We start from the raw sequence: 13,667 nt of genomic DNA, 5'->3' as shown, positions 1-13,667 counted from the left end.
GTTTCAACTACTCATTCAAAAACACCCATATGTATAAATTTTCATTTGATTCTATTCATTTTATACATAATAAGCAATTTTACGAGATTATCGGGTTAACATACCTTTTGTCGAAGTATTAGTGATTTCACTTCTCTTCTCTGTTTTCATATTTTTGCTAAACATAAAACTTCCATACTTGAAATTGCTTTCTCGCTCTGCGTTATCTTCATGGAACTGTTGAACAGAATTATTTAAGATTTCTAATGGTGCAATATTTCTCCTTATCCCAATTTGATATTGTATAGAAGGTTGAGTACATTATATTAAAACGATTTTGAATATGCAAATCAGCAAGTCACGTGATAGTGGTGGAACTGCTTGAAACACGACTAAGTTTTAGCACTATTTAGCCTTTTTTGGGTAAGGTGATGTCCCCAAAGATTGATAACATTTAGAAATGATGTACAACAAATATCCAAACTCAGACCAAGAAAACATGTTCAGATCGGGGAGTTAAAAATAAGTCATATCCTAGCGTAATAAGCAAAGTGTAGTCTCTTTTAAGAGGTTAGGAAGAGAACACAAATATTAGGTGCAAAAATCATCCACGATCTCCAAGCATAATCAAGAAGGATTTCCACCTAGAAATACACACACGTCACGTATACACATGTTGCTCCCACGACATATCTCTTTAATCATTACATATTTTAAGCAGTTACTGGAAGAAATGGGTGTGATACTGCCCAAATCATCTGTAGATTTCTCTGTGATCAGACTACTGAAACAAAAGCTGAGGAGCTATTATTCTTGTATTTAGATGACTTACGGAATGCATGTAGCAACAATGAGTATATTTTGTATATGACAGTCTTATGGTAAATCCTTTTGTAATGCAAAATATGCTTCATAGCCATTGTCAAGGTACACGATCATAAATAGAGCGTGGTCGGATATAGCGACATGGACTGTAATGACATTATGAGGCTACAAATTTAGTTTTATGTAGCATACTCAACCTTTACACATATATACAACTAATTTTTTTTTTTGCAAATATTAAGTATGATGTAGGAATGACAATGCCAAAAGACACATAAACGAGTTGAGATGAATATACGAAAGCACATAAAAATCACTACATAAGTAGCCAACTCCTTTCAAGAATAACTCTTCTCTACAAGTAAATGTTAAATTCCTGTCAACTGCACGAATTAAGGTTTCAGTGAATAATGCTAGTACAGTTCTACAGTGGCTAATAACCCTAAGCTTACGAGAGTGACCCAGCACGTGCTGGCTACTTCTTTATCCTCATCTTGTTTCTGCACACTTTGACATTTCCATCCCTGCATCAAACTTAATGTTTGCACTTTTTATTGAATATTAATTTCAACTATTCTCTCTTTATTTATTTATTTTTACTAAACTTGTTTTGATAGATATCATATTCGTGCAATGAAAATTCGTAAACGGTTTTTCTAAAAAAAATACAAAAACATTTTCTCTGCCATCTAGCGACCAGAAAAATCCAACTTATTTATGAAACATGAAAATAATATATGCTTATAAACATACGTGTGATAGAAGTACAGAATGATATTACTGTTATACAAACTATGAAACGATAAATAATGGCAATTAGATACTCAAATAAGAGCATAACTCAACTTTAATACTTATTTACAAGTATCTTAGAGTAATAGATTGAATATGGTAGCCATTATTTTCTCGGCCCATCCTTACACATTAAGTACTGTGTTTAGTAATAGCTTATTCCTAAGTATCCTAAAAATGCTTTTTTTTCTCGTACGAAAAACTATAGCAAAAACTTCACGCATTTTAAGGGGGCTCCTGTAGGAAAACAAAAAGAAAAATGAGCACTCTGACTATTTATACAGTTCCCATTTCTCCACTTTTCAATGATTTTTGGAGCCTAGCAAGTTGTGAAATACTCGATAATGGTAATTAGGTACTCAACTAAAGCAATAACTCAACTTTATTAGTTATTTTAAAACATAATAGATTGAATGCGGCAACCATTTAGTTTTCGACCTTTCATTAAATACCAAGAAGTACCTTCGTGATATATTTCTGGGGGATGACGTTAAAATTTATTCTTACTCTTCAGAATTATACTTTACCATTTTGGTTTAATTTGTACAGTTTACAGTTAAATGAGCTGTAATTGAAATAGAGCTTTTACAGTTACAAAAAGCTGTAATTGGAAGTTGAAGTAATTTCAGATCAAAGTAATATTGTGTCTGAAGTTCCATAATTAATTCAGCCTTTCGATACAAAAATGTGTAGTTGTTTAAATTTTGAAAGATTAATATGGTTTTTGCCTAATACTTATTTATTCCTAAAATTAAGCAAAATTCAAGATGCCATAGCTCAGTTTTAGTCTGACGCTTAATAACAAATCACTTTTACGAGATTCTTTAAATAACGGCTCGGCATAGCCAGGTGGTTAAGGTACCCGAGTCCTGATTCAAAGGTCGCAGATTCGAATTCCCGTCACACTAAACATGCTCGCTCTTTCCGCCGTGGGGGCGTTATGTTGCAGCGAATCCCACTACTCGTTGGTAAAAAGTAGCCCAAGAGTTGGCGGTGGGTGGTGATGATTAGCTGCCTTTTCTCTAGTCTTACACTGCTAAATTACGAACGGCTCGCGCAGATGCAGATAGCCCTCGTGTAGCTGTGCGCCAAATTCACATCTTTCTTTGAATACTAAAAATTCGTGTTTTAAAATATATGTGTGTGCTTTCCGAGTTATCTTGCAGCAATAATATAAATTTACTATCACAGTTGGTTTATCAAGCAAGTTTTTATAAAAGTAATTCAGCTGACTAAACCTTTATTGTGAGCAAAAGGTTTACTGAATAACCGGCTGAAGGTATTAAAAGGTCACTGAGTATTGACATTGTATATATATATATATATTATATGAAAAATTATCTAGCTGTTGTGGCCATGTTTCGTAGCTAAATATTCTGAGGTTGTGATTTTGATATTAATTGTTGGTTAAAAAGAAAAATGTAAGTGAAAATGCTATCAAATAATCACACTAGTTATAGCTGTGGGCCGGATTTATTTTGCATAAAAATCCATTTCTTTTTGTCAGTTTACACTTGTTCTTATTAAGTGAATGAAGTGATAAACTTCCTAATTTGTCAAAATAAAATAAACGTTTCGGTTTTCGATGAATTATACAACTTCTATTGTTAATAATGAATTTCTAGCAATTGTCTACTTATTTTAAAAGTAATAATATTAACTTACATTACTAAATCTTCTATCTTTGTAATTAGTAACATTAATGTTCAGCTACCGAATCTCTTCTAACCTTTATTTGTTAATTTTGTTATTTATTACTAACCTATTTGTAGTGAGGCTCTCAGTCTGGGGTCATCTCGACCTTGGCCGGAAGTGATGCAGCTCTTGACAGGTGAGCCTTCTATGAGCGGAAGGTCTATATCCACGTACTTTGAACCACTAGAGTCTTGGTTAGATAGTCAGCTAAAAGATGAAGTCATTGGCTGGCCTGATGCTAAACGTAAGTGTATTCTGTTTTTAAGTTCTTCATTCAGTAGCTACAAGATTAGATTTATTCTTCTAAGTAACTGCGATATCAAGGTTTAGGCTAAACACGTTTTAATTGTAGGATAGCCAACTTTTTAAATTATTTATATACGAAATGCTAATGGGTCCATTACAATATCGCTAATAATAGATTCACAAAAGAAAATTGTTAGCAAAAGCGTTATTAGTTATACAGTTAATTTCATTGCTCACTGCTGAAATTCCTGATATATTGTGCATAAAAAAATCAGTTATTATCCAACTGTTTCGGCCACTTCTTTACACTGAGATTCATAATGTAGATTTCAATAGAAAAAAGTAGGTAATTTAAGGGGTCACGTTTATGTTTTAATATACTTGAAGCATCAGTTGTTAAAGATGATTCGACCTTACAATTTAGTTTTCTTTGTTTGTTATTCTAGTTTATATTTTAAGATTTATGTTTAAATGTGAAATTAATGAGGAACAAACCTGTATTATAAGTATCGCTATTATATTAACTCACACATTTGTTTTTAATTTTCCATTAAATTGTACATACAAAATATCACTCCACGTGTTAGGTGGAGCAGCAGACAATTAAACAGTGCTTAGAATTTAGTTAGCTTTAACTTTATGTGAAAAACATTCCAAAAGCTGGATTTGTTTGTTTGTTTTTGGAATTTCGCACAAAGCTACTCGAGGGCTATCTGTGCTAGCCGTCCCTAATTTAGCAGTGTAAGACTAGAGGGAAGGCAGCTAGTCATCACCACCCACCGCCAACTCTTGGGCTACTCTTTTACCAACGAATAATGGGATTGACCGTAACATTATAACGCCTCCACGGCTGGGAGGGCGAGCATGTTTGGCGCGACGCGGGCGCGAACCCGCGACCCTCGGATTACGAGTCGCACGCCTTACGCGCTCGGCCATGCCAGGCTCCAAAAGCTGGAGCATGTCTGTCGACAACCACTTCTTTATCTGAGTTTTTATGATATTCACCTCTTTATCAGATTTTTAAGGGGCGAACAAAATACCAACAACTACCCTGTTATCCGCTTTCTTTCAGGGACAAACAAATTACTGACAAGCACCCCATTATCCGATTATTTCAGGTGCAAATAAATTATTGACCACCACTCCGTTATCCATTTCTTTGTGCTGCAAACGAAATAGTACAGTTTCAGGTTTTTATAGCACAAACCGAAGAAAAGGAATTACTTTTCTGTGCTGACGGCAAAGTAAAAATATGGAGAAAACAACACGAGTCGCTCGTCCATATATTTATTATTCCGTCAAAGCAAGTTGCAGAAAGTGATGAAATGATGTTTTCGTGACAGGATTGGCTACTTTCGTGATGACATCTCTTTGTTAACCTAATGATCACCTAAGATGGTCAAAACATTGTTTTCTTCTTTTAATAAAAGTTTTAATACCAATATCAGCCGTCTTGAGATTGGCTACTTTGTTTTATTTAGAAGTGTAAATAAAATGAAGAGTACAAATAAACGCTGTTGTCAGCCATGTTTACCCCATGAAGATATATTTCCCTATTAATGAACAAATGTTGCTTCAAGACGGCAATAGAACAATCCACCGACTTCATGAACAATGGTTCTTTCAAAACCCTAATAAAACAATCCACATTAACAGTTTCTTTAGCCAGTTTTTTTACACGCATAACTATAAGATTTCAGTCCAATTAACAATAATTACCGTAAACATCTTTTCACGGTCATAAACAATTTGCAGCTTAGTTTTTATGCAGTTTATACGAATAATATACACATATCTTTATTACTCTGCCACCGACGGTGGACGGAGGTTGTTTTCCACCCTGTGTGTGTTTGTTGTTAGCAAGGTTTCTCAAAAACAGCTGAATGGGTATGGAGGGAAGTTGGTGCGTACTTAGAAAATGACCCAACTTAGAATTGGTCAATTTTAAGAGAGTCAAGGCTAAAGGTCAGGGTTACAGCTATCTCACGAAAGTCCACTAAATCTCTATCTATTAGCATGGTAACTGGTTTTTCGCACTATTTTTGCTGTATAACGTAATTCAAAATTATTGAATTTCGATTAAACTTGGTAGACTTATGTAGAATATTAGTCTTTATTTTCCTGCCAAAAATGGTCTGTGTTCGTTGTAAACGATGGTCATACGTACACATTTTCTTAGTTTTTGAGAGCCGAATCTGAAGAATGCTGCATGATGGAGCCCCCCGCTAAAACAGCGGTATGTCCATGAATTTACAACGCTAAAATCAGGGGTTCGATGCCCTCGGTGGGCTCAGCAGATAGCCCGATGTGGCTTTGCTATGCGAAAAACACACACACGCATGATGGAGGTAGGCGTTCTACTGAGTGACCTTCTGGTTTACAAGGTGCTTCTCCTTTCTTAAAATATTTCTTCCTATTTTATTCTAAATAGGAAAATGGATTACACTAAGAAATACCTTATTCTTGCCATCTTTTCCTTTCAACTTTAAATTCAGGAAATTTACGTCCTTCTTCAAACTATTTAGCTAGAATAGGAGTTGAAAACTCGGTTATGATTCTAATGCACAACTGAAATGTATGTTAATAGAAAGGTATAGCTATATCTAATTTGTTATTTCTTTATTAGAAATTAATCTTAACGTGACGATTTGTTTGTTTTTGAATTTCGCGCAATGCTACACAAAGACTATCTGCACGAGCTGTCCCTATTTTTGTAGTGTAAGACCAGAGGGAAGGCAGTTAGTCATCACAATCTACAGCCAACTCTTGGGCTACTCTTTTACCAACGAATGGTGGGATTAACCGTCACCAGGGCTGGAAGGGCGAGAAGGTCTGGTGCGACGGGGATTCGTACCCGCGACCCTCAGATTATGAGTCGAGTGCATTATTCACCTGGCCATGCTGGACCAACATGATGGTCTTTATAAATTGTTCCCAGTGATACATTTTAATTGTCGTCGTTCACCTGACAATTGTACTGTGTATCATTCTAAAAGTATTATTTCTATATCTATAATGTCGTCAAAATATTTCAAACAAAAGTCTCAAACGATTAATATTATCCTCCAAAACTACTATTAACACTTATTATTTCTGGTGATCTGTCTCATGCTAACACCAAATGGAAAGAGGTGGTCGCTAGAAATTTATTTGTATTCTGTGATACTTGTGAGAATTTTGATAACATCTTCGAATTGCATAAAGAATTAGATGGTCACTCATTAGAACAAGTACCTCTGCCATGCAGCGACAATCATATTCGGTTCTCACGAAATAAGAAAATGTGTCCGTATGTACGTCATTATGAACGAGCATGGGCATATTTTAATAAGGCAATGAGAAATAATATTCTAGACATGTTTACTAAGTCTCGTCAAACTTCGAGTATTTTTTATTGCATTATAGAGCATAAATAGTTTGAAAAATTGGTCCTGTACTAAGAGAATGGATTGCCTTTTTTATTTTAATGATATTGACCTTTGGCCCTGATCCTCCAAAGACTACTCACTTTCAAGCTGGATCATGTTTCAAATATGTACCAATTTTCATCGAAATCAATCTAGGTGTTTTTGAGAAATCTTGCTGACAAACACACACACGCAGGGGGTGAAAACATAACCTCAGTCGGAGGAGGTAATAAAACAAGGTTGATTAAACTAATTGCAAATTGTACCTTTAAAAAAAAACACTTATTTTGTTGTTGTAGCTTATAAATAGGTATATTACTTTTAGTTTTCACAGCTTGCAAGTAGAATGAGTTTGTGCATTCACTTAAGAAGGTATAAATTGTTTGTTTAAGAAGGTTGAATTGGTTTTGGTTTCACAACTGTTCATTTAGAGTTAGTTAATTATTTGTCAATTTATCTCACTTTAGATATTTAAAAAAAGATAAAAGATTTTAAGTCACTTGATACAAAAGTACGTAGCATGAGCACATATTAGTGAAATAAATACTTACATCCAAATGTAGCCAAATAAGTAAACAATATCATGAGGAAGGACTGCGTTAAAACAGCAAATCCCAACCTCTGATAAATTATATTATAACCATAAATTTTTAAACCATAAACAAAATACATTAAAATTAACAAAATACGCTGCATACTTTTAAAACGATCCGATAGTACAAGCTACAACGTGGGATTATAAAATATATCCTAGGTTTTGGAGGTGAGTGAAGAAGTAAGACCCACATTCGTCTTAACCTCCAATTCGCTAATCTCACATAAAATTATAAATTAGGAAATCGAGATGTAGGCACTCAAGCCCATAACGTTCCACATCTATATCGCCCTCACTGCCTGCAGACAGTTGTGGGAAGGTGACAGCTCTCCCAAGTTAAAATAACAATAAGAAAAAGATAAACATGAAAAGATAAAAAATAAATAAATAAAATAAAATAAAAAATAAGGAAAATAAGGTACTACCATCTGGGGGTAAGTAAAATAAAACTTACCTCTTGAAGTTAGCATTCCTGCCCCCAATATGGTAGAGGCACTAATTAAAACGGCATCAGTAAAGTGATAGCTTACTGTGACTGTCGTGCTTTTATATGCGGCTCAAGGCGTACATCCGCATAAAGTAGTGCCAAGTTCTTAGATGACCTCATTTAACTTAGTTCTTATGTGAGACTAGCGAATTGGAGGTTAAGACTGATAGACGGTGTATCCCCACCATGGGCTCTACTTTTTTAGTCACCTCCATAATCTAGATAATATTTTATAATCCCACGTTGTAGCATATTTTGTTTAATTTTAATGTATTTTGTTTATGGCTTAAAAATTATGGTTATAATATATATGTATACATATTTCAAATGGATATTCACTGTTTTTTTTGTTGTTTTATTAAAATAAACAAATCCATTTTTTTTTTATTCGTAGTTGAAGATTATTTCGAAACTTGAGGAAACTGAACTTACAAACCAGAAGATTACAAAGAAGACCATCACATTAATATAATCGATGTTGCTTACTGTAAAAACTTAACGTGATGTTGTTAATAAAATAGATTAGAATAGGAAATAAAGAGTTCTATAGCGTTTATGATCTCTTTTAAACATATTTTAATAACCTATATACAAATAATGACACATTATAAGTTTTAGTCTATATTGAGGATCTTTTCCCCTTTAATTAATGTTCAGAAACACAGTAAAGTTAACAATAGTAAATAGTAAACTTCATTATATATGCTTCTTTCAAAAATAGAACACGAGTCTTGTTCTAGATTGATTTTATAAAAGTATTAAATTCGTTCTTCTATATTTCAATGTACAATATAAAGATAAAGAGAGAGATGCAAAAATGATAGTTATTTGAAGACGGCTCTAAAGGAATTTAGTTTTATCTTTCTCGGAACTTATAGTATAAAATTAAACTAGTCTGACAGTAATCTAGGAGAAGGCCAGAGGCTTCTACAGACATGTAGTTCCCTCTACATTAGAACTTGCTGCAACTATACATAGACAAAGACAAGCATGACAAAAGAGTCTGAACTTTAAGAAGAATTAGTTTTTCTACATCTAAACATGTACATTATTGCATCTATTGTTTTAAATAAAATTCTTCGTTGGCACGCAGCTCTACAGTTCGATGTCTTTATTGTACCGCTTATAAAGTAAAGTATTTGTTTTTAACATGTTTATGATAGTATTCATACCTAATTATTTTATACTATTGAAACCTTTTGTAGTTACAGTTGTGAAGATATTAATATGGCTGTTGAAATTGTTTCTCAAAGATTAATTCCAGGTGCTTCAGTGTTTCAGGTTAATCTGAAGTTGACTCAAGAAAGTTAAAAGGTTGTTCTGTACTTCATTTTGATTGAAGTTTTAATACCCATACCAGCTGTCTTGAGAATACATTTTTACTTCATGATTATTGGATTTGTATTCTAACAACGTCATTAACAATTAAAGAATATATAAACCATGTTAAACTACTAATTTTATTGCAAAAACAAGTTACTTGAAGTTTTTTTTTTCCTTTCATACCCCTCTTAATGTAAAAGAAGCTGGTTGATTATTGTAAAGTAATAATATTCATTGCGGCTCAGAATCAGTGGCGTGTAAAAATAGTATTTCAGAAATTCCCACCAATCGCTGCCCCAAGAAGCTTTTCGTCTATACCAGAACTCATTAGTTGGACAGGACGATAACAAACACATAACACTTTATTTTTATAAAGTTGTTTTATTCAAATACCTCAAAGGAACTGGAGGGCCAACAAAGAGTTATGCTCTCATTTCCGACAAAAAATGAGTAAAAAAACCATGAAACGATATTTACATATACAGTATAATGATTTAAACGCTGTTAACTGCGGATGTTGTTGTTTGTGTGTGTGTGTTTTTTTACCACATTTCTCTTAATTTTTCATTGCAGCTTGAAACTAGAGGTTTGTTGTATCCCAGCTGGTATTAAACGAAACGATTCGTCGGCAGTGAATACGACAGACATAGTGTGGTTTAAATATTATCATAAAACCTTCTATGAAAATTCCTAAGGGGACAAATAAAGACTGTAGTGTTGAAATACAATAAGCCTAATATTATTGTCATATTGCAAACATAACTGGCTATAACCACACTTTGGAAGCTTAGAAAAGACGTTTATGCTATAAAAATAGTTGTTGTAAGAAATGGCTTATATAAGCAACGTTCTCACTGCTACTATGTTCGTTGCGTTCAAACTGGCCTGGTGAGCTCTATATTGAGCGAAATACATTGTCGAAAATGGCATTGGCAGACACAGTGTGGTCGAACTATTATTACAGACTCTCTTTTTTTCTTGACTATTTAGTTGAAATTAAGCACAAAGTTAAACATTAGGATATCTTTGTTTTGCTCACCACGGATATCGAAACCCGGTTTCTAGTGTTCTAAGTCCACAGACATATTACTGTGTCACTGAGAAGCCATTTTTCTTGAAAACCCTAAAGGACTGAATAACGAACGTAGTGTTAAAATTATAATAACTCTAATACTAATGCCTTATGACAAGTATAATTGATTATAGTATTAAGGATGATTCTAGAGTGCATCAAGACACACTTGATCCGTTGACACATTACTCAGAAAAAGAAAGAAAAAGATGTAGAGGTTGTCGCTACCAAACTTTGAAGGTAAAGCTTATACGTCATCTTACTATATTCTAGACAACCTTGTTTCCACTGAACATATGATAAACACTGGAATAATTCGTTTTCAACTTAGTGTGGGCTTTGCTCTTTCTAAATTTCTTCCTGAACTGGTTTTAATTAAAATATTAGGAGCCTAAATATACTTTATTCTTTTAGCAGCTATTTATATATATATATTATATCTTATTTTATTTTTTATGAAAAGTAGCTTGAAGAAATAACTGGTTAGTTAGGAATGTGATAAGTAGTTTTTTTTTATTATGTGGATATAATGGTTAGCTTGACTTTGTGTTTATATAGTCCATTGATATATTATTCCCCTTGAAACAAAGTATTACAGAATATTAACTAAATCGGTTTTAATCTTAGTTACAGAAGCATCTCTTTCTTTTAACCTTGCACAAGGATCAAAGTAATATCTTTGTCATACCAAATTTCTGAAGGAACCAAATATACAAATATTGAAGATTCTTTGTTGAATGATTGTGAGATTAAGTGTCACGAGATGTTTAGAATTTGAAAACAAAAATATTCATTCAGTCTAATTGTGAATCTTTTACACTGCTACTCATAATTTGCAAATATTTGTCAAACTTCCAAAATTGAAATTTTTGTTGATTCCTCGTTTATCACATTTGTTCGATTATAATCCTTTCAAACAGACTAACTCAGTTTAACTTCTTGTTCTAAACATAGCAGCTTTTGTAATTTTGAACTAATATTTTCATCTTGGTATAATAAATTATATCGACTAAGTTAAAGAAATACATAATGTTTCTACATAATTCAGTGTAATTATTATCTTTCTACATAATTCAGTGTAATGTTCTGGTAGAATATATATTTTGTACGTAGTTGTTGAATCCCTTTTACACACAAGTTTCTAGTAAACTCAGGTATGTATAAAGATAGCTAAATGACAATATGCATGTCTATACAATATAAGACCTCCCTTTCTTTCATTTTTTTCTCAGCTGTAAGTACTCATGAATATAACATTCGCCCGCGTTGAAGAAAAAACATCGGACATAAAATAGGAATGCTTTAATTTATACGATTTTCTACGTGAACAAGATTAGCCCCACGTTGGAACAGCAGTAAGTCTTCGGATTCAGAATGATAAAATCACAGGTTCGATTCTCTTCAGTAGAAATAGCAGACAGCCTGTTGTGGCTTTACTATAAGAAAAACACACAAATAGACACAGTGAATAAGCTTGTAGTACTAATGTGATCAAGTGGAGAAGTATTAAAATAATTATTATATTATAAGATTGTAGTGTTAACGTGATCAAGGGGAGAGGTATTAAAATAATTATTATATTATGAGATTGTATTGTAGTGTTAAAATGTGATATAAAGTGGTAGAGTGTAAGGGGAGAGGTATAAAATAATTATTATAGTATAAGATTGTAGTGCTAACGTGATCAAGGGGAGAGGTATTAAAATAATTATTATAGTATAAAATTGTAGTGTTAACGTGATCAAGGGGAGAGGTATTAAAATAATTATTATAGTATAAGATTGTAGTGTTAATGTGATCAAGTGGAGAGGTATTAAAATAATTATTATAGTATAAGATTGTAGTGTTAACGTGATCAAGGGGAGAGGTATTAAAATAATTATTATAGTATAAGATTGTAGTGTTAACGTGTAAGAGGCATAAAATAATGAGAGTGTTAACGTGATCGATTAAAATAATTATTATAGTATAAGATTGTAGTGTTAACGTGATCAAGGGGAGAGGTATTGAAATAATTATATAGTAAAAGATTGTAGTGTTAACGTGAAAGGGAGAGGTATTAAAATTATTATAGTATAGAGATCAAGTTTTACTTCGGATCAAGTTTCAAATAGATATTATAGTATAAGATTGTAGTGTTAACGTGTCAAGTTCTTGGTATTAAAATAATTAGTATAAGATTGTAGTGTTAATGGATCAAATGGAGAGGTATTAAAATTTATTATAGTTAAGATTGAGTGTTAACGTATCAAGGGAGAGGTATTAAAATAACTATTATAGTATAAGATTGTAGTGTTAATGTGATCAAGTGGAGAGGTATTAAAATAATTATTATAGTATAAGATTGTAGTGTTAACGTGATCAAGTGGAAAGGTATTGAAATAATTATTTGGGTGACAAAAAAGGATGAGAGTTTTACTTCGGATCATTTCAAATAGATACGTCGGTTCTGTGTTCTTGTGAATTTAGCTAACTGTGTCTATGGTGTTTATTAATTGTTGTGGAATATTAAAACTTTTTAATGTAAATTTAGCTAACTGTGTCTATGGTGTTTATTAATGGTTGTGGAATATTAAAACTTTTTAATGTAAATTTAGCTAACTGTGTCTATGGTGTTTATTAATTGTTGTGGAATATTAAAACTTTTTAATGTAAATTTAGCTAACTGTGTCTATGGTGTTTATTGACCGTTGTGAGATATCAAAACTTTTTATAAATATCACTTAATATCATTTATCACTTACCATGAATTTGAATATTTAATTTAGTGCAAATAAAGCATTCCATGCTGTTACGAGGTTCAATATATTATTGTAAAGGAAACCTTTCTAGTTCATGGTTTTGACAAAATAACATTATTACTCTCTATTGTTCTTTCAACTGCTGCTAAATGCCGATTAAAAGTTACCCCATTTCCTATACTTTCAAGACTTGAAGCTAACACTTGAACCGGGAGGGTGACACCAATGATAATGACTAAACTATTATTCAATCGACCGAACAAAATTTCTTTATTCAAACTGATGTAGGGCACTAATAGGTGGCATAATAGTTGTTTATTCTGTATTATTGTAAAATTATTATTCAACATGGCTAGGCAGGGCCTGGTGATTAGGGCGCTCAGCTATTCTCAGGTTGGAATCCCTCCACTGGATATTCTTTCTTTCAGGCTTAGAGCATTATGATGTTACAGTCAATCACACTTTACGTTGATAAGGAGTAACTCAAATGTTTTAGGTGATTGTT

At 32.7% G+C, this 13,667-nt stretch overlaps 1 protein-coding gene across 1 annotated transcript in view; it reads left to right on the top strand.

Annotated features, from left to right (window-relative positions):
- Nucleotides 1–8,565, top strand: part of LOC143227447 (angiotensin-converting enzyme-like) — a 103,322-nt gene extending 94,757 nt beyond the window's left edge. The window contains exons 26-27 of the mRNA XM_076458894.1: nucleotides 3,369–3,535; nucleotides 8,421–8,565. Coding sequence (XP_076315009.1) covers nucleotides 3,369–3,535; nucleotides 8,421–8,443 — 190 coding nt within the window. The 3' untranslated portion in view covers nucleotides 8,444–8,565. The remainder of the gene's footprint in view (nucleotides 1–3,368; nucleotides 3,536–8,420) is intronic.
- Nucleotides 8,566–13,667: the final 5,102 nt, after the last annotated feature.

Source organism: Tachypleus tridentatus, chromosome 9 (assembly GCF_004210375.1).
Source record: "Tachypleus tridentatus isolate NWPU-2018 chromosome 9, ASM421037v1, whole genome shotgun sequence".
Lineage (NCBI taxonomy): Eukaryota > Metazoa > Arthropoda > Merostomata > Xiphosura > Limulidae > Tachypleus > Tachypleus tridentatus.
Note: the sequence above shows the minus strand (reverse complement) of the source record. Positions and strands in the feature narration are given on the sequence as shown.